This window comes from Panthera leo, chromosome B4 (genome assembly GCF_018350215.1).
Source record: "Panthera leo isolate Ple1 chromosome B4, P.leo_Ple1_pat1.1, whole genome shotgun sequence".
Classification (NCBI taxonomy): Eukaryota; Metazoa; Chordata; class Mammalia; order Carnivora; family Felidae; genus Panthera; species Panthera leo.
Window position 1 is genome coordinate 78896230 of NC_056685.1, and position 18072 is coordinate 78914301.

At 52.4% G+C, this 18072-nt stretch overlaps 1 protein-coding gene across 1 annotated transcript; it reads right to left on the minus strand.

Annotated features, from left to right (window-relative positions):
- Positions 1-7456: 7456 nt before the first annotated feature.
- On the minus strand, positions 7457-15306 carry KRT8 (keratin 8). Its single transcript, XM_042946636.1, has 9 exons — positions 14872-15306; positions 11711-11919; positions 11035-11095; positions 10489-10584; positions 9700-9864; positions 9302-9427; positions 8384-8604; positions 8187-8245; positions 7457-7881 (listed from the first exon to the last, which is right to left on the minus strand). Exons 1-9 carry the CDS (start codon positions 15211-15213, stop codon positions 7691-7693), a joined length of 1470 nt encoding a protein of 489 aa, XP_042802570.1. The 5' UTR covers positions 15214-15306; the 3' UTR covers positions 7457-7690.
- Between the last annotated feature and the right edge of the window lie 2766 nt (positions 15307-18072).

The following is an 18072-nucleotide window of genomic DNA, read 5'->3' on the forward strand; positions in this document are numbered from 1 at the left end:
GGGCGGCTCCATAGGTTAAGCATTCGGCTTCAGCTCAGGTCCTGATCTCATGGTCTGTGGGTTCAAGCCCTGCATTGGGCTCTGTGCTGACAGCTCAGATTCTGTGTCTCCCTCTCTTTCTGTCCCTTCCCTGCTTGTGCTCTCTCTCTCTCTCAAAAATAAATAAACATTAAATTTTTTTTAATTAAAAAAAAAGATTGGCTTCAGGTAAGCATAACAGAAAAAAAAAAAAAAAAAAAAAAAAGAATAACAATGCCTCAGTGCAGATGGAAGTCTATTTCTCTCCCAATGTCCAGACATGGAAATAATCTGTCCAAGGCTAGTATGGCAACCCATGGTGCCATGGACCCAGGTCTCATCTCTCCTTTGCTCCGCTAAGGATGGCTTTCATTCCCCAGGTCACCTCATGGTCCAAGATAGCTGCTGAATTGCAGCCATTCCGTATGCATTCCCACCAGAAGGGAGGGGTGAAGGGAGCAGCTCACACCCCCTCCCTTTTAGGATACTTCCCAGAAGTTGCACCCTCCACTTCTATCCTTTTGTCACATGGCCACAGCTAACTGCAGGGAAGGCAGAAGTATGTAGTCTTTAGTCTACGTGGCCATGTGCCCACCTAAAAGTGGCATTCAAACTACTGAGGAAAAGGGGAGAGAACGCGAATTGGGGGACCCCCCGTGGTCAGTGCTCCCTAAATCATCACTGAGTCCATCATGCACAGCGACTTCTCACCTTGCCACGTGCCAAACGTCCAGCCCTCTTCCACCCTGTGCCTGACCGTCTGCCTCCTCCCAGGTGACCAACGGCTTGCTGAATGAGCAAGTGAAGTTGACTTTTCTGGGTTGTGTATTGTCTTCCCGGGTAAGCTGGAAGTTGTTTGAAGCCAAGGACCCCGTCGTCGTCGTAGGTGTCTTTGGATTCAGTTCTGCCATCCTCGTCCCCACCCTCCAGGCACCAGGCACACACTGCTAGCTAGGCACATTTGGGCCAAGTTTGGTCCCAAGCCTGCTTTCCCACTCCTTCCCAGGCACTTACCGAAGGCCACAGTTGCTGATGTGGGGCCAAGGCCACTTTGCAGGGACATGCTTTAAAAGACCAATACATCAGGGGCACCTGGGTGGCTCAGTTGGTTAAGCACCTGACTCTTGATTTCGGCTCAGGTCATGATCTCACGGTTCATGAGTTCAGGCCCCGGGTAGGGCTTTGCACTGACAGTGGGGGGAGGCTGCTTGGGATTCTCTTTCCCTATCTCTCTGTCCCTTCTCCACTCTTGCTCTCTCTCTCAAAAATAAATAAATAAACTTAAAAAAAAAAAAAGACCACTACATCAGCAGTTTCTGGACTAGGTATGAGCAAATTGATCATTTTTCCCCTAAAAGAAGGAGGGATTTTTTGTTTGGTTTTTTTTTAAAGGTTTTAGTTTTAAGTAATCTCTGCACCCAGTGGGGGCCTGAACTCACAACCCCAAAATCAAGAGCCACGTGCTTCACCAACTGAGCCAGCCAAGCACCTTTTTTTTTTAACCTTTTTTTTTTTTAAGAAAGAGACAGAGAGAGAGAGAGAGCACATGAGTGGGAGAGAGAGGCAGAGGGAGAGAATCTCAAGCAGGTGCAGGGCTCAATCTCACGACCCCTAGGATCATGACCTGTGCCGAAATCAGAAGTCAGACACTCAACCAACTGAGCCACTCAGGTGCCCTGACATTGTTTTTTTAAGTAGGCTCCATGCCTAACAGGGAGCTTGAATTCACAACCCTGAGATCAAGAGTCACATGCTCAGCTGACTGAGCCAGATAGGCAGCCCTAAGGAAGGACTTTTAAAGGATTAAAATAGCAGAAAACAAATAAAAAACAGATGGCCATCAATAGGGAAATGGCTCACTTATTCTTTTATTTAATAATTTTTTTTCTTGATCACCTATGTTATGCCAGACACTCTGCTAAGTACTGAAGATAAGGAAAAACTGGGCAGATGTGATGTGGTCCCTGCCCCAATGTAGCTTACAGTCTATCAGACACGGCTGACATGAATAAGGCATCACTACAGATGAGCACAGAGTGATAGTCTACAAGGAGAAAGTACAGGATACTTTGAGAACTTATTATAGAAATAGCCCTGGGGCAACTGGGTGGCTCAGGAAGTTAAGCGTCCCACTTCGGCTCAGGTCATGATCTCGCGGTTTGTGAGTTCCAGCCCCGCGTGCGTATCTGTGTTGACAGCTCGGAGCCTGGAGCCTGCTTCGGATTCTGTGTCTCCCACTCTCTCTACCCCTCCCATGCTCATGCTCTGTCTCTCTGTCTCTCAATAATAAATCAACATTAAAAAAAAAATTGTTGGGGCGCCTGGATGGCTCGGTCGGTTAAGCATCCGACTTCAGCTCAGGTCACGATCTCGTGGTCTGTGAGTTCGAGCCCCGCATCGGGCTCTGGGCTGATGGCTCAGAGCCTGGAGCCTGCTTCCGATTCTGTGTTCCTCTCTCTCTGCCCTTCCCCCGTTCATACTCTGTCTCTCTCTGTCTCAAAAATAAATAAACGTTAAAAAAAAATTTTTTTTAATTGTTTTTTAAAGAAATAGCCCACCCAGCCCACGTGTCTAGAAGGCTTTCCTGCAGAAGCTGCATTGTGCTGCACCATGAAAAAAGAATAGGAAACTGCTATGTGTGCATAGAAAAGCAACATGTCCCCAAAAAGATAGAACAGCATGTGCAAGGGCCCTGGGCAGAAGGAAGTGTGACCAAGCACCAAAAAGCCCACATCACTGAGTCAACGAGAACACAGGAGACAGTGGCCAGGAGGAGGCCTGAGGAGTAGGCAGAGGCCGAGCAGGCCCAAACTGTGGGCCGAGGCAGAATGTGGGGGGTGTTGACATCAAGGAGTTCTTTTTTTTATGTTTATTTATTTTGAGGGAGAGAGAGAGAGAGAGAAAGACACACACACAGGTGCGTGTGTGCACGTAGAGAGGCAGAGAGAGAAGAATTCCAAGCAGGCTTCATGCTGTCAGCGCAGAGCCTGACGCAGGACTCGATCCCACGAGCGTGAGATCATGACCTGAGCCGAGATCAAGAGTTGGACACTTAACCCCCTGAGCCACCCAGGCACCCCAACATTAGAGGGTTCTAAGGAAGAGAGTAACCAAGTCTGATCTGTACTTTTATTTTTCATTTGTACTTTTTTTAAATTTTTTTAACTTTTATTTATTTTTGAGAGAAAGAGAGAGACAGAACACTAGAGGGGAAGGGCAGAGAGAGAGAGAGAGACAGAATCAGAAGGAGGCTTTAGGCTCTGAGCTGTCAGCACAGAACCCGATGCGGGGCTCAAACTCATGAGCCATGAGATCACGACCTGAGCTGAAGTCAGATGCTCAACTGACTGAGCCACCCAGGTGCCCCTCATTTGTACTTTTAAAAGTGCACTCTGGGGGCGCCTGGGTGGCTCAGTGGATTAAGTGTCTGACTTCGGCTCAGGTCTTGATCTCGCAGTTCATGGGTTCGAGTCCCGCACTGTCCCACTCTGTGCTGGCAGCCCGGGGTCTGAAGCCTGCTTTGGATTCTGTGTCCCCCTCTCTCTCTGCTCCTCCCCTGCTTGTGCTCTCTCTCCAAAATAAATAAATAAACATTAAAAAGGAAAAAGAAAAAAAGCGCACTCTGGCAAGGAGTCCAAGGAAATCTTCTATGATACAAGAAATGTTCTATGTTGTACGTGGGAAGATAAGCAGAAATCCATCAAGCCCTTTCTGCCTTTTATTACATCTATGTTACACTTCAGCAAAAAAGGAACAAAGGCTTTGTTCTCTGATTGCCCAGGCTGACTCCAGCCCTCCGTGGGCCCAGAGAAGAGGTACTGTGACTGGCAGGCCCACCAGAACCACAGGCTAGAGCTGGAAAGGACAGTTCCTGAAAAGAAGGGGGATACAGTGGGAGTGGCCAGGTGGGCGGAGTGTTTGTTCTGTTACCAGAACAGGAGAAGGGGTACCGGATAGGCAAAGCAGCTAACACTGACCAGGATATGCAAAGAAGCAGCCTGTGGCTGGCCCACTGGCCAGCTGATCTTCTGCCCCCTCTTCTCTTCCTCACGGGGTACTTCTCCCAGTGGCCTCCTCCCTTCCCACCACCTTGCACCCTAGTTTTGTCCGGACCTCCTCCTGAGCCTGCTTTAGATCACCTAAGGTGATCACGGGCCATCTTAGCCCAGATTACCTTCGGAAGGCAGAGCAAACCTTGAAACGACAATGTATGAAGAATGGCCCACAAATGCTTGGAAGATTCATTATTTTATTCCTGGAGAGGTGAGAGTTGAGAAGCAATGTCTGATTTCCCTGGGATAGTCAAACATGGGCCTTCTATACCCATAGATTTTCTAGAAAACTAAAATTCAGTCCTATAAGAACACAAGCTTCTTTTCTAATATCTATGGAAGATTTAAACGTTACAGGGGTGCCTAGCTGGCTCAGTCGGTGGGGCATGCGACTCTCGATCTTGAGGTTGCGAGTTCAAGCCCCATGCTGGGTGTAGAGATTACTTAAAAATAAAACCGTAAAAAAAATTTTTAATGTACATTTACTTTGACTCAGCAACTCCGGGAATTATTCAGATACCCTCATCATGTACCGTATGCCATGTATCCAAGGTCATTAACTGCAACTTTGCTGTCATAGCAGAAGATTGAAAAGACCCACAGTTTGAGGATTGGTTAAATAAAATATGAGACTTTATCCTGGAATTAAAATTAAAAACTCAATTAAAAAAATTTTTGTAATATGGGGCACCTGGCTGGCTCGATCGGTAGCGCACAGAACTCTTGATCTCAGAGTCGTGAGTTCAAGCCCCACATTGGGCATAGAGCTTGCTTGCTTACTTATTTACTTCCTGACACTAATACATACATAGCATCCATAGTGGAATATTATGCAGCTTTGAAAAAGCATAAGACAACAATTTGCATGCTGATATGGAAGAACAGGCACTGACTGAATGTCAAAGCACGACATATAATACTACATATAGTGTAAAACCCTTCGTGAAAGAAAAGTACACCTGTATATATGTATGTACCTAAGGAATTAATATGTACATAAACTCTAGCTGAGATGAATTACAAGAAACAGGTAATGTTAGTTACCCTCTGGGCGAGAAACCGGGTGGCTGGTGAGGAAGGAGGCCGTTTGTACTTAGAATTGTGTATGGGGGACCTTTAGATCTACTCAAAAACAAAAACAAGCTTAAATTTTTTCAGCTGCGTGTGACATGCGTACATATGATAAAAATCGAGTATCGTCAAAAAAGCGCCCACTGGTCCAAGCATCAGACATCACTTCCATCACTTACAGGGTAACCTTATGCAAAGTCTGTGCATAATTTGGGGGTTTTAATACCCAGGCCCCTCGGAGGGCTGGAATGTGATGGACAAGCTCCGCCCTCAAGTGGGTATTGAAGTAACATTTCCGTCCTTCCTCAGTGTCCTTGTCTAAGCTCTGGTATTTTGTTATCTCCTGAGTGACCTTGATCACATAGTAGGTACACAGCAACTGGGACAGGAAGGAGGGGGAGGGAGGGAAAAGGAATTCTCCCCGAAGCTTTTCTGTCTTTCCCTGAACAAACACCTGGGGTGTGGAAGGAAATTCTAGGAGGCTACTGGTGGGACCCTTGGCTGCCCCCTGCATGCCCACTGTCCCGGGGGCAGGGCCTAATAAGACAGGTGGCCAGCTTCAAGAAGGATTGGGGTGGGGGGGGGGGGGCACAATAGAAAATATTGACTCGGGGCCTCAGTGGGCAAGAGGTCCCTTTCACTTCGTGGTGGGCCTGCTCTGGACTCTAACACTACCCTGCCACCTCCTGGGACCTGGTGAGTCAGTCACACATGAGCAGAAGGCTGGTTAGCGTTGTATATATACATTTGCAAGCTGCGACAAAAATGAATTTCTTACTTCAAGGGGCTGCCACAATAATTAGATGATGCTGTTCTAAATTTTTTGGTTACGTTTCTTTATTTTTGAGAGGGAGAAAGAGACAGAGCACGAGCGGGCAAGGGGCAGAGAGAGAGGGAGACACAGAATCCGAAGCAGGCTCCAGGCTCTGAGCTGTCAGCACAGAGCCCGGCGCAGAGCTCGAACTCACGAACCATGAGGTTATGACCTGAGCCCAAGTCACTCAACAGACTGAGCCACCCAGGCACCCCAATGCTGTTCTAAATAATGGTGCTTAGTCTTATCATTGAAGAGGGAAGTCCTTTATTGCAACAGAGTCCAGAACCCTGGCCCCGGAAGGGGGTGGGGCAGTAGAATGAGGGGAATCAGTCTGGAAGCAGCTTCACTGAGGTGGGTGGCTAGGGAGGTAGCAAGATAGAGTCCAGAGGCTGGGAAACCAAGGTCTGGGGACAGAAACTTGGGAGACCCACAAGCAGGACCAGAACTTGAACTTCCAGTGCCAGCTGTCCACACTTCTATATTGTCTTTTTTATTCTCCCTTCGTGTTTCGGAAAGTAAATAAGGGCCTGTCCACACTTAGTCTAGGGGGCCAACATATCAGCCTCGAACTCCCTGGTCGTGGCAGTGAAACCACAGGCCAGGGATGCGCTGCCCCACCTCGCTGTGTCCTAAACCTCTGGTCCTGCCCTAGACCTTGGAGGCTGCATTTCAGCAAAAACAGGCAAACCCCTTTACACATTCCACAGAATATATCCACACCCATATACACACAGCACACCCTCCACATGCAAACACAGAATGCACACGCCCTTCGCATACTCAGCTGTGTCTATAATATAAAAAGTGCATTTAAAAGGGTGGAAAGCGGGGGGCAAAGACCACTGTAGGGTGGGTGCAAACATGAGTGGAACAGGGAAGAGCCCACTTATCAATGCCAAGTCCTATACGATCTCGGCTTCTAGAAATTGCAGGTGTGACACACACCCAGTTACTAGAAATGGACTCTGGGCTTCTGAAGGGATGGGAAAACCAGGACTCCTTGGTCCTCAGCTGCAAAGGAATCACGACGGTAAAAAGACATCTGTGACCACCAAGAAAATGCCATGTGCCTGGCTGAGGAGGAAGAGGAGAGGCTTGGGAACTGAACTGGGTTCCAATACCAGACCCTCCTCTTTCTAGCTGGGCCAGTTACTTGGCCCTATGTGCAAGCGGTCCTGTGATGCTATAGAAAGGAAACTGAACTCTCTCCTGATAATTCCACCCAAAACCTGCTCTGCTGGCCTCGAAGGCTTTGTTGCACAGGTAAAATGAAATGGGTATTTAAGAGCACATTAATGGGCAAGGCGTCATCTGGCTTTCAGCAAAGAATTCTCTCTGGGAACAGCCTAGAGAAGGCCAGACTTTCCTCCCCGGTGCCCCCTACTTTCCAGGACCCCCTCCCCCCAGCTTCTGAGTGCCAAGAGAGGCCTCCCGACCACCTCTCCCCCACCCCACCCCACCCCACCCCACCCCTTAACACGGGCTGCACACAGCCAAGTGGGATTGGCAGAGCCATCTGAGGCTTTATTTGGGAAAAGACTCTTGAATTGGCTTTTAGCTGGGGGCAAGAGGGGGTACCCAGGGCAGTGGACTCCCCCGAAGGGTAGGCCGAGGACTGGGGCGAGGCTTAGGTGGGCCTCCCGTTCCCGATGCTCCCCTGTGCAGCTCCTTCCCCCACAGGCTCTATGGCAGCCACTGGAGCGGGGAGGCTGGGAGAGACCAAAGTGGTTGTTCACTTGGACAGGACGTCAGACGACTCGGACACCAGCTTCCCATCACGGGTCTCGATCTTCTTCACCACCACAGCCTTGGAGGAGCTGACACGGCTTGAGGAAGCAGAGCTCCCACCAGAGCCGAAGCCAGACTGCATGGCATAGCTGAGGCCAGGGCTCATGAGGCCCCCGTAGGCTGAGACCAGCCCACCTGGTCAGGGATAGAAGCAGTCACATGAGCGCACAAGGCCATGTACACATCAGACTCCGTGTCCCCTGTTCCCTGTCACTCCCTACATAGCCCGCAGGCCTGGGAAATCACCCTGCTTCATTATTTTAGGATTACTGGGGGGAAACCAGGAGCAGGGTAGGACAGAGCTTTGAATTAGTTATGTGACCTTGGACAAGACATCTGACTGCACCCCAGTTTCCTCACCTGTACAAGAGGGAGACGTATAGGAGCTGGCTGAAAAGGCCCCACCCTCCTGCCCTGCACCCCAGGGCCAGGACACTCACCTGAGTAGCCGGTGGAGGTCTTAGTGTGGATACTCATGTTCTGCATCCCAGACTCCAGCCTGGACCCAGAGGACACACGGACATCAGACCCAACTCCTGACCCTTGTTCCAGGACCACGGGACTCAATTCCCACCCCTCCCCACGCCAGGTCCCAGGGCTGGGGCGCCAGGGCCGCTCAGAGACCCCCAACACCCACCTGCTCTCCTCGCCCTCCAGCAGCTTGCGGTAGGTGGCGATCTCGATGTCCAGAGCCAGCTTGACGTTCATGAGCTCCTGGTACTCCCGCAGCTGCCGGGCCATGTCCTGCTTGGCCCGCTGCAGGGCGGCCTCCAGCTCAGCCACCTTAGCATTGGCGTCCTTCACGGCCAGCTCCCCACGCTGCTCGGCATCAGCTACGGCGGCCTCCAGGGAAGCCCTCTGTGGGGACAGGGAGAAGGTAAGCAGGTCAGGGCAGAGCCTGGTTATCTCCTCCCCCTGCACCCACCTTCCCTTTCCCTTTTTTAGGGACCAGAGCCTCTCCCTGACCTAGATTAACCAACTCCACCTAGCACCAAGAAAATGCTACCAATGAGCTTCAGGAACCCAAATAGAGTGGGGCGGGGCAGTGGCTGGCGGTGGTGGAGCATGTGACTCTTGATCCCAGGGTCATGAGTTCAAGCCCCACATTGGGTATAGTTTACTTATAATAAAAAAAAAAAAAAAAAAAAAAAAAGGAACCAGAATAGGGAAATCCAAGCAGTTCCCAGACTCTTCCTTGCACAAACTTCTCACCTGGGACGCCATGAAGCATCATCCCCGCCCTAACTGGGCCAGCTCTCTGCTTTCCAGACTGTGTTAAAAGCAGCAGAGCCTGACCTTACCCTGATATACAAAACAATAAAATAAAGCAGACTTGAGAGAACCCATTCTGGACCCCAACCTGCCTGTCCCACCCCCTCTGGCCCCTGCGACGGCCCCAGGAACCTCTTCCACACCCTTCAGCCTCCCAGGAGCAGCCTGAGAACCTGGAAGTCCGGTTTAGGATTCTTTCCCAGGCCCCTCACTCCCTGCTGCATTGCTCGCTGTCACCCACACATGTCCAGGCATCCTCTCCCACCACCAGCCCAGCCCATACCTGGTTTTTGAGGCCCTCAATCTCAGCCTGGAGTCGGTTAATGTTCCGGTTCATCTCGGAAATCTCCGTCTTCGTGCGACGGAGGTCATCCCCATGCTTCCCAGCCAATGTCTGCAGCTCCTCGTACTGCAGGTATGAGGCAGGAGTGAGGCAAGTGCCCTGCTCATCTCACCTCACTCCTGCCCCACCACACACACACACACACACACACACGCACACACCACTGCCGGCCTTCTTCCAGACCTCCAGGCACACGGATATCCCTGTCTCCACAGTACCCACTCAGCAGGCCCAGCTCACAGCAGGCAAGGTCGACTTTGAAATCCTGCTCCCTCCTTAAGTACTAGGGCACAGAACCAGCCAGAGGGGAGGGCCAACCTAGTGACCCCACTCTTCACCTTGATCTGGTACATGGTCTCAGCCTCAGCCCGGCTGCGGTTGGCGATTTCCTCGTACTGGGCCTTGACTTCGGCAATGATGCCATCCAGATCCAGGGAGCGGCTGTTGTCCATGGACAGCACCACAGACGTGTCCGAGATCTGGGACTGCAGCTCACGGATCTCCTGTAGGGGGTAGGTGGGGTGGGGGGGGTAAGGCCCTGTCCCTGCACCCAAGAAGTCCCCTCTGGCAGAAGGGACTTCTTTAGGGACAAAACAGGGAGGCCAGCAACAGAGGAGAGAAGCAGGTGGAATTAGAGCTGGGGAGAGGGCCACGTTCCTGAAGAAGGAAGACATGTCAAAGACCTGAAACCTGGGGGGAAGTACAGGTGAAAGAAGATAAGGATAATAAGGCAACCTGGCTTCAGGTGAGTAACCTGAGCAGCAGCACCCTTCCACACTCAGCTACCAGTAGTAAGCCCCTGAAGAGCTTTCTAGAAGGCCCAAAGATTCAGAACAAAGGCTCTGGGGACAGAGCAGGTTCAAGTTGTAGCTGGGTCACCACTCTGTATGAAGACCTTGGACAAGATACTTCATTCCAGAGCCTGTTTTCTCACCTATGAAATAGGGTAATAAAGCCTCCCTCACCCTCATGCAGGGGGGCAAAACATATAGAACCACCATGCTGGGTTATGTCAATAATTGTAATCATTCAGTGGTGATACTCATCTGCTGATCCACTGGGGGCTGGGAGGAGCCTCTGACGGGGGGGGGGGGGGGACCCTCAGTCCTCAGCCCCCAAGAACATACCTCTTCATACAGCTGCCTTAAGAAGTTGATCTCGTCGGTCAGCCCTTCCAAGCGGGACTCCAGCTCTACCTTGTTCATGTAAGCTTCGTCCACATCCTGGGTGGTAGGGGAGGGGCAGCCTGAGCTGAGTGTCCACACACAACCCCAACCAGGGACACCCAATGGCCCAGACACAGAACCTCTAACCAGCTGATTTTTCCACCTCACTCCATGGCCTGATTCTCCAGCCTCAGCCCCATCACACCTGTATCCCCAGACCAAACACGTTTACCTCAGTTTCTGCAGCCCTCCTCCTCCTCCACTAAGAGGCCCTTCCATGGCCAGACCTCCATTTTCTTAACCACGTCCTAACATCAATGTTCAGAGGTCTGTCCAAATGTACCTAAGTATCCCTCAGTCCTTGTCTATCTTTCTATGCTGTATACCTGGGAGGCACCCAAATGCCCCATTACTTGGACGCATTTAGGGACAGAACCCGGAAAACCTCCTAATCCAAGTCTCTAAGCCCCGCCTTCCATGTCTAGTCGGGGAGGAGTGTTCCCTCACCTTCTTGATGAGGACAAATTCATTCTCCATGTCTGCACGTTCTTTGATCTCCTCCTCGTATCTGGTGAGGAACAGAATTAGAATCAGAGGGTGAAGGCAAAGGTGAGGTTATCCTGAGTATTTGGGGAGGCAATATCTAGGAAACTCAGTTCATGAAGGATATGAAGGCTGGTCTGGTGCTTCCGCCCCAACCAGTCAACTCTTTCCCCACCCCTACCCCAGGTTATCATCACCCAGTGGGGAGGCCTGTGGCAGGAAACCCCTCTCTGAAACCACGTGTGCACATTGGATTAGGCATATGAAGAGGGTTAGCAGCGGGGATTGACAGGAGACCTCAGACAGAACTTTCTGGGGTGTGCTGGAAATCAAGGGTAAGGAAAAAATAAGGCCAGGGCTGCAGGTACGTACCAGAGGCCTCTCCCATCTGATGCTTATGACGTAAATATTAACATATACCTTGTTGTCCAAATCTGGACAGTTCTGAGATCGAAAGGGGGTGGGTGCTGTTAACAATTATGCCTGGACAATGGGCATAAACCTAGACTGCCCTGGAAAGCCTGGTCCTCTGGTCACCCTAATTACATAGGACTGCACTGCCCAACAAGCAGAGGGCCCTGGGGTCTTAGGCAGGGCAGGAGGACTTCAGTCGGTAGGGGGCGGTGGGAGGGCAACTCACTTATTCTTGAAGTCCTCCACCAGGCCCTGCATGTTGCCAAGCTCCACCTCTAGCTTCAGCTTCTCCTGGCCCAGGGTGTCCAGCTGCCGTCGGAGGTTGTTGATGTAACTCTCGAACATGTTGTCCATGTTGCTGCGAGCGGTTTTCTGCTGCTGCAGGAGGTTCCACTTGGTCTCCAGAATCTTGTTCTGCTGCTCCAGGTGCCGCACCTGCGTGAGGGAAGGAGGGAGCAAGAAGGTCCACATCAGGCCATCAGGTGCAGTGTGGGGGGAAGCAAGCACTGTCCTTTCCTCTAACCCACTTCCCGGGCAGTGGGGTCTCCAGAACCCAGAGAGCTGGTTAGCTGTTCTGGGAGAATCACCAATGGCATGAAAGAGCACGGTGGTGAGTGGACTAGGGGGCCATGTGCCTCTAGTGCTGGGGTGGGGACAAGTGGGGATGATAGGCAAGCGCATAGACGGAAGGGATCAGCTAGGGGAGTTACGTTGAAATGACACTTGTAGAACGAATAGGTCTTCTTTACTTACACTGTGTATTACAAATCAGCAAGAATAGCCAAGTTGCGATTAATACTTTATGTAAGGTTGAAAAGGAAATTCAAGGGCTCATATCAAATATTACTGTCATCATCATTATTATTGGGAGTAGCCCTGAGGGACTCCTAGAGATTACAGAGAAACTTGAGCTCTTCGGCCTGGAGAACACTGACCAGAAGACCCAGGTTTTAAATTTTTTTTTTTTTTTAACGTTTATTTATTTTTGAGACAGAGAGAGACAGAGCATGAACGGGGGAGGGTCAGAGAGAGGGAGACACAGAATCTTGAAGCAGGCTCCAGGCTCTGAGCTGTCAGCACAGAGCCCGACGCGGGGCTCGAACTCACGGACCGTGAGATCATGACCTGAGCCGAAGTCGGCCGCTTAACCGACTGAGCCACCCAGGCGCCCCCCAGGTTTTAGCCAAATGCTGCTAACAACCTGTGCCGAGCAACATTCAGTTGCTTATTCTCTCTGAGCCTGGGTCTCCCCAACCCTGTGGTAGCCTAGAGAAGCCCAGGCGGGCCCTTTCAGGAGCCTATCTCTGTGCAGATGTCACTGGGCGTTGGGAAAGGGGCAAGAGACCAGGCAGATCTATGTGCAAACCAAACACCCCCATCTCCACCACACTCCCTTTGTGATTCTCCAGCATCACGGAGGTCTTCCCACTAACCGCCCCCCCCCCCCAAATCCACAGCCCTCTCCTCCCGCCCCAAACACAATGTTTCTGGGCTCCTTGGGCTCAAGGGATCCAGATTTCAGGAAGAAACTACGGCATATCAAAAAGGATTTTTTTTATAAGATTTTATTTTTTAAGTAATCTCTACACCCAACATGGGGCTTGAACTCACAACTCCGAGATCATGAGTCACATACTCCACTGACTGAGCCAGCCAAGCTCCCCAGAAAGGAAATTTTTAAAAGAAAGAATAACAGACTGGTTCCAAAAACAAGAATGTGTTTTTCTTAACCCCAAGTCATCACTTTTTCTGTTCTTTAACTTGAGGGGACATAAAAGAGAAGGTGAATTTAAGGGTCTGGTCTAGAGCCAACAAATTCTTCTCTAGAAATCCTTTCTTCCCCATATCATTCAGCCCCCAAATTATAAAAGAGTACATGATGTTAACCTTTAGCCTTACTGGACTGCTTAATATGGGCCAAGTACTGCTAAGCTCTTTACATACATCATATGCTTGAATCGGCAAAACCTCTTTGATTTAGGGATTATCAAGCCCATTTTATAGGTGAGATCAGATTTGGCAAAGTAGCCCCATCAAAGGGAAGGGCAGAGTACTGTGATCCAGGAACTCGGACTCAGAGCCCGTGCCTAACTACTCACTTGCGAGGACCCCAAAGCTAACAAAACCCCGTCAAGGAGTAAAGTCAAGGGTGCTTTGGGCCAAGGGGGCAGCAAGCCGGCCACAAACAGGGGAGTGCCAATTCCCTGGGGGACTCCAATTCCTAAGGGCGTCACTCTGCCCCAGGATTTGCCTCCTTCCCTTCCCACAATGCCTCCAGGAGCCACTCAGCAGGGAGTGGCCCAATCCTCCAGCGCGCTGGGCACTCCCCCCACCCCCACCCCCACCGGGGCCCCTGGGGCAGCAAACATCCAGGCTGCAAAACCCGGCCAGGTGCCTGCCGTCGGGAAAGTGGAGCCAGGTTGGGGCGGAGCCGGGGTAGGGAAGAGTGAAAGGGGCCAAGGGCCGAGTGGGGAGAGGGGCGTTGGCAGACAGACACCTTATTTGAAGCCATAAACTATGGGGTTGAACAGGACACGAAACCTGGGCGAGGTATCCAACGCCCGCAGACTTTGAATCCTGGATGGAGCTTTCCCGAAGCCAGGCCCTGGCGTCCCCTCACCCCGACCCCACCCCCCAGAAACTAAGAGCTCCCCAAGTAGGGGAGCACTCCCCCACGATGGAAGGCCTCAGCCCCTTGCCCCACGGGACGGGGCGGGGGGGGGCGGGGGGAGACGGGGAGGGGGCGGGGGGGGGGGCGAAGCTCTGCCCCGCCCGACCCCGCCCACCCCGCGGGTTCCCAGGGCAGGGGCCGGGTGATGACTCATCTCGGTGCCCCCACACCCGGGCCCTGGGACGACAAAGGCCTCAATCAATATTTGCCTGGTTGAGTCAAGGCACCCGTTTCCTTCTTCCAGAATCCTATCGAACCCTATTTAAATTAAAAAAAAAAAAAAAAAAAGAGCAGAGGGGCACCTTTGGGGAGCCCTAGGGGCAGGGCTAAGGATAGGGTGAACCTGGACGAGGGGCCTCCCGTCCCACCCCACAACTGAACAGCTAAGGCTCTTCCAGGCCTAAAGTTTCATAGCCCGGTCAGCACTCGGGTAGGGGTGAGACGCGTAAGGGAGGAAGCCTCAAGGTTGAGAGTCAGAAGCGGCCCGGACCCTCTCCCCACAGCTGCCCCAGCCCAAACCAAAATGCACGGGAGGACTGAGTCATCGCTGGAAGGGAGAGTGTTGCGGGGTGGGTGGCGCCCAACAGGTCGCCAGTGGAGAGCTGGAGATGTACCCACAGACTGGGTGACCAAGAGACCAGTCGGAACCCCTGGCAAGCCCCAGGCACTGCCAGCCACGCGGGGGGCGGAGCGGGGGGGGGGGGGGCAGTCCTCACCTTGTCGATGAAGGAGGCAAACCTGTTGTTGAGGGTCTTGATCTGCTCCTTCTCCTGGGTGCGCACGGCCTGGATGTTGGGGTCCACCTCCAACTTAAGGGGGCTCAGCAGGCTCTGGTTCACTGAGACAGCCGTGATGGCCCCCATACCGCCGGGCCTGCCATAGCCCCCAATCACACTCATGCTGCTGCCCAGGCCACCCCGGAAGCTGCTGCCGCTGCCCACCCGGGACAGGGCAGAGCTGATGCGGGAGCCAGGCGCGCTAGTGAAGGAGAGGCTGCTGAAACCCCGGGGGCCGGAGGAGGACACCTTGTAGGACTTCTGGGTCACCCTGATGGACATGGTGGAGGCCGGTGTGGAGGCTGGAGTGGAGGCGAGTAGGCTGAACCTGCCTGAGGTTCGAGAAGAAGTCGAGAAGCTGCTTCTATGGTGGGAAGAGCTCCCCAGGGTTGGCCCTTATAACAGAGAGCACAGCCCAAGGGGGGGGGGGGGGGGGGATCAGCCTGGTACCTGAGTGGCTAGGCCCTGAGGGGGCTGGGCCTAACCCGACACCTGCCACCTACAGGCCGGACTCAGGTGGGGGCAGCAGAGAGCTGCCTCTACCCAGGAGCCCACTCTAGCACTGCCCCAAAAGCTCAGAAAAGAAGGATTACGGAAGTGTAAAACTGGGGAGAACGGTTGCCTTGCAGGGGCCCCACATAACAAAGAGACTTGCTTGGGGTCACCGAGCCGCTGCAGTCCTACTCTGGGCGTCATCTCCTTCCCTCCTTGGAGAAATAAATGCAAGGACTCAGAAGCATAGCAGGAAAGGGATCCCTGAACCCCCAACACCCCAAAGACACCACCTCATGTTGTCTCCATGTTGAGTGATTATGAAACTCTGCTCAGGCTGGAGGACAGGCCCTCTAGGTTCCAAATCCTTGAACCTGAGGCCAACCAACTGTCTGGTATCTCCTTGGTTGCTTTTTTTTTTAATTTTTTTAACATTTATTCATTTTTGAGAGACAGAGCATGAGCGGGGGAGGGGCAGGAGAGAGGGAGACATAGAATACAAAGCAGGCTCCAGGATCTGAGCTGTCAGCACAGAGCCCAACGTGAGGCTCGAACCCACGAGCCCTGAGATCATGACCTGAGCTGAAGTTGGACGCTTAACCGACTGAGCCACCCAGGTGCCCCAGGCATTCTCCAGTGACTCCCTGACTTCCACTTCCTGTCACTCAGGTCACCCACACCGTTGTCCTCACTGCCACGAGTGGGCCCCTTTCAGGCCTTCTTTTAGTCTCTGTTTCCTTGGCCAGCACTGTGGAATGCCAGGCTCTGGGGACCAGCCCCTCTGTTTCCCTTCTTGAGGAACAGGCATATTATCCTTTGTAAGTAGGGATTCTGCAGTGATCTGGGTTGGGGCTTTGGCTTATTTTTGTTTTTTAATTTTTTTTAATGTTTATTTATTTTTGAGAGAGAGACAGAGAGGAACCTCAGTTACTTTTTTTTATAGTGCCCAAAGGGGCTAGGTAAATAGTTGTGGCATAAATGCACACACACACACACACACACACGCATACATACTGGTTGTCTTCCCTCTGGGTCTCTAGGTGCAAGATAAAGTGAGATCCAACAGAGCACTTTTCCTGGACACGGCCTAGTGCCTTCCTCTCCTCCCAAGATCCCAGGATTCCCCGGGGCCAGGATGAACACTGTAGGCCTTACTAAAGGGCACAGAGAATGAAAAATGAGGACTAAGGAAAGATGGGGGAGCCCGGGAGAGAGGGAAGCTGCATTATAATTGCTCCTTGGAAGAGTGAGTCATTCCCATAGCGCCCAGGGGGTAATTCACAGGAAGGGAGGCAGGATCCTGAGGCAGGACGGTGTGGGGTGGGGTGGAATTGGGGGCACTGATGGTGAGTCAAGCTGTAGCCACCTGGCCCCTCTTTCTCTTCTCAGGCCGGAGGAGATGGAGGAGTCCCTGCACCTGTCTCCCTGAACCCATTATCAGAATGAGTCAGGACAGCAGGTTGGGACAGAGCACACACCTGTAGAAGGTTGGAGAATGGGGAGCTGTGCAGGGCACCCCGGGGCCTGGGCGGGCTGGGCGGGGCAGGCTGCAGGTGTAAGGCAAGAGGTTTGGGTCCCTGAGGCAGAGATTCCAGCTGCAATTAAGTGATGACTGGGGCTAGATTCTCGGAAAGTTCCTGCAGGGCATGAGGTGGGGACTGGGTTACATCCAAGTTGATGCCAGAAACCTGAGTCCCTTGGAGGAGACGGCTGAGCAGCACACGCCCCCCCCCCACCCCCAGGGAAAGGGGTGACAGTGACTGCCCCCACCTGCCAGGAGGCCAGGTATACAGGACCCTTCCCATCCTTCAGCAGACACGCTCAGACTTCCAGAAGGAGAGACACACAGACCCCTACCCAGAGGGACAGAAAGACCCAGCAGCCCCCTCTTTGGCGACGGAGATAAATCCAAAAAGAAAAACACACAGAAAAGCTCCACTCAGACCAAACGCACACACAGATACACACAGAAGTACACACTCGTAAGTCCCTTCCAGAAAGATGAGTCAGAGACTCCCAGAGGGAACACAAAGACCACATTCCTTTCTCCCCTCCCCTCTTTTCTCCTCCCCACTCTCCCCACCACCTCCTGAGGTGCTGGACCAGCACGGCGAAATCCAGTGAGTACCTGTTTGCACCAGGCCCTCTCCCAGCCCCTTCAAAGAAGATTTGATTTCCAAAAAGTGAATCGAATGCATGCCCCCCTACCCCTGCAACAAACACCCACGCTAGCAAGGCAGAGAGACTTCTCCTTCCAGAGACCAAAGGGAGGGCATGTGGGCCCACGGCCAAAACCAGGGACAGAGAGCTGAGCTGGAAAGAGAGAGGGAGGGGCTGGTCAGACAGGTATGGCAGCCCTGAGGAGGGAGGACACCAACTCCCCACTTCTTCCCTCCCCAACAACTGTCGTCAGGTGGACCAGGGCAGATTAGGGGCAGAGGTGGCAGGGTGGGTGGGGAGGAGGGGGGATGTTGCGGGGGGGGGGGGGGGGGGGTGCGGATCCTACAGGAAGTCCTGAGCACAAAAGAACAACCCAGAGCCAGTCTTGACATCTCAGCCCCTCTGCCTCCACCCACCTGGCTTTCTGGTTCCTAAAGTGCGCTTTGTTTAAGGTGAGGACAAAGGGGGTTACAAGGAGCCCTGTGGTTT

Bases quoted from the DNA above. Each gene is read 5' to 3' on its own strand.
- KRT8 (XM_042946636.1), bottom strand. From the start codon at position 15,213: ATGTCCATCAGGGTGACCCAGAAGTCCTACAAGGTGTCCTCCTCCGGC. The intron at 11,920-14,871 runs GTGAGGACTGCC...TCCCTCACGCAG, and splicing joins TTGCCTCCTTCATCGACAAG to GTGCGGCACCTGGAGCAGCA. The intron at 10,585-11,034 runs GTGAGGGAACAC...CCTACCACCCAG, and splicing joins AATTTGTCCTCATCAAGAAG to GATGTGGACGAAGCTTACAT.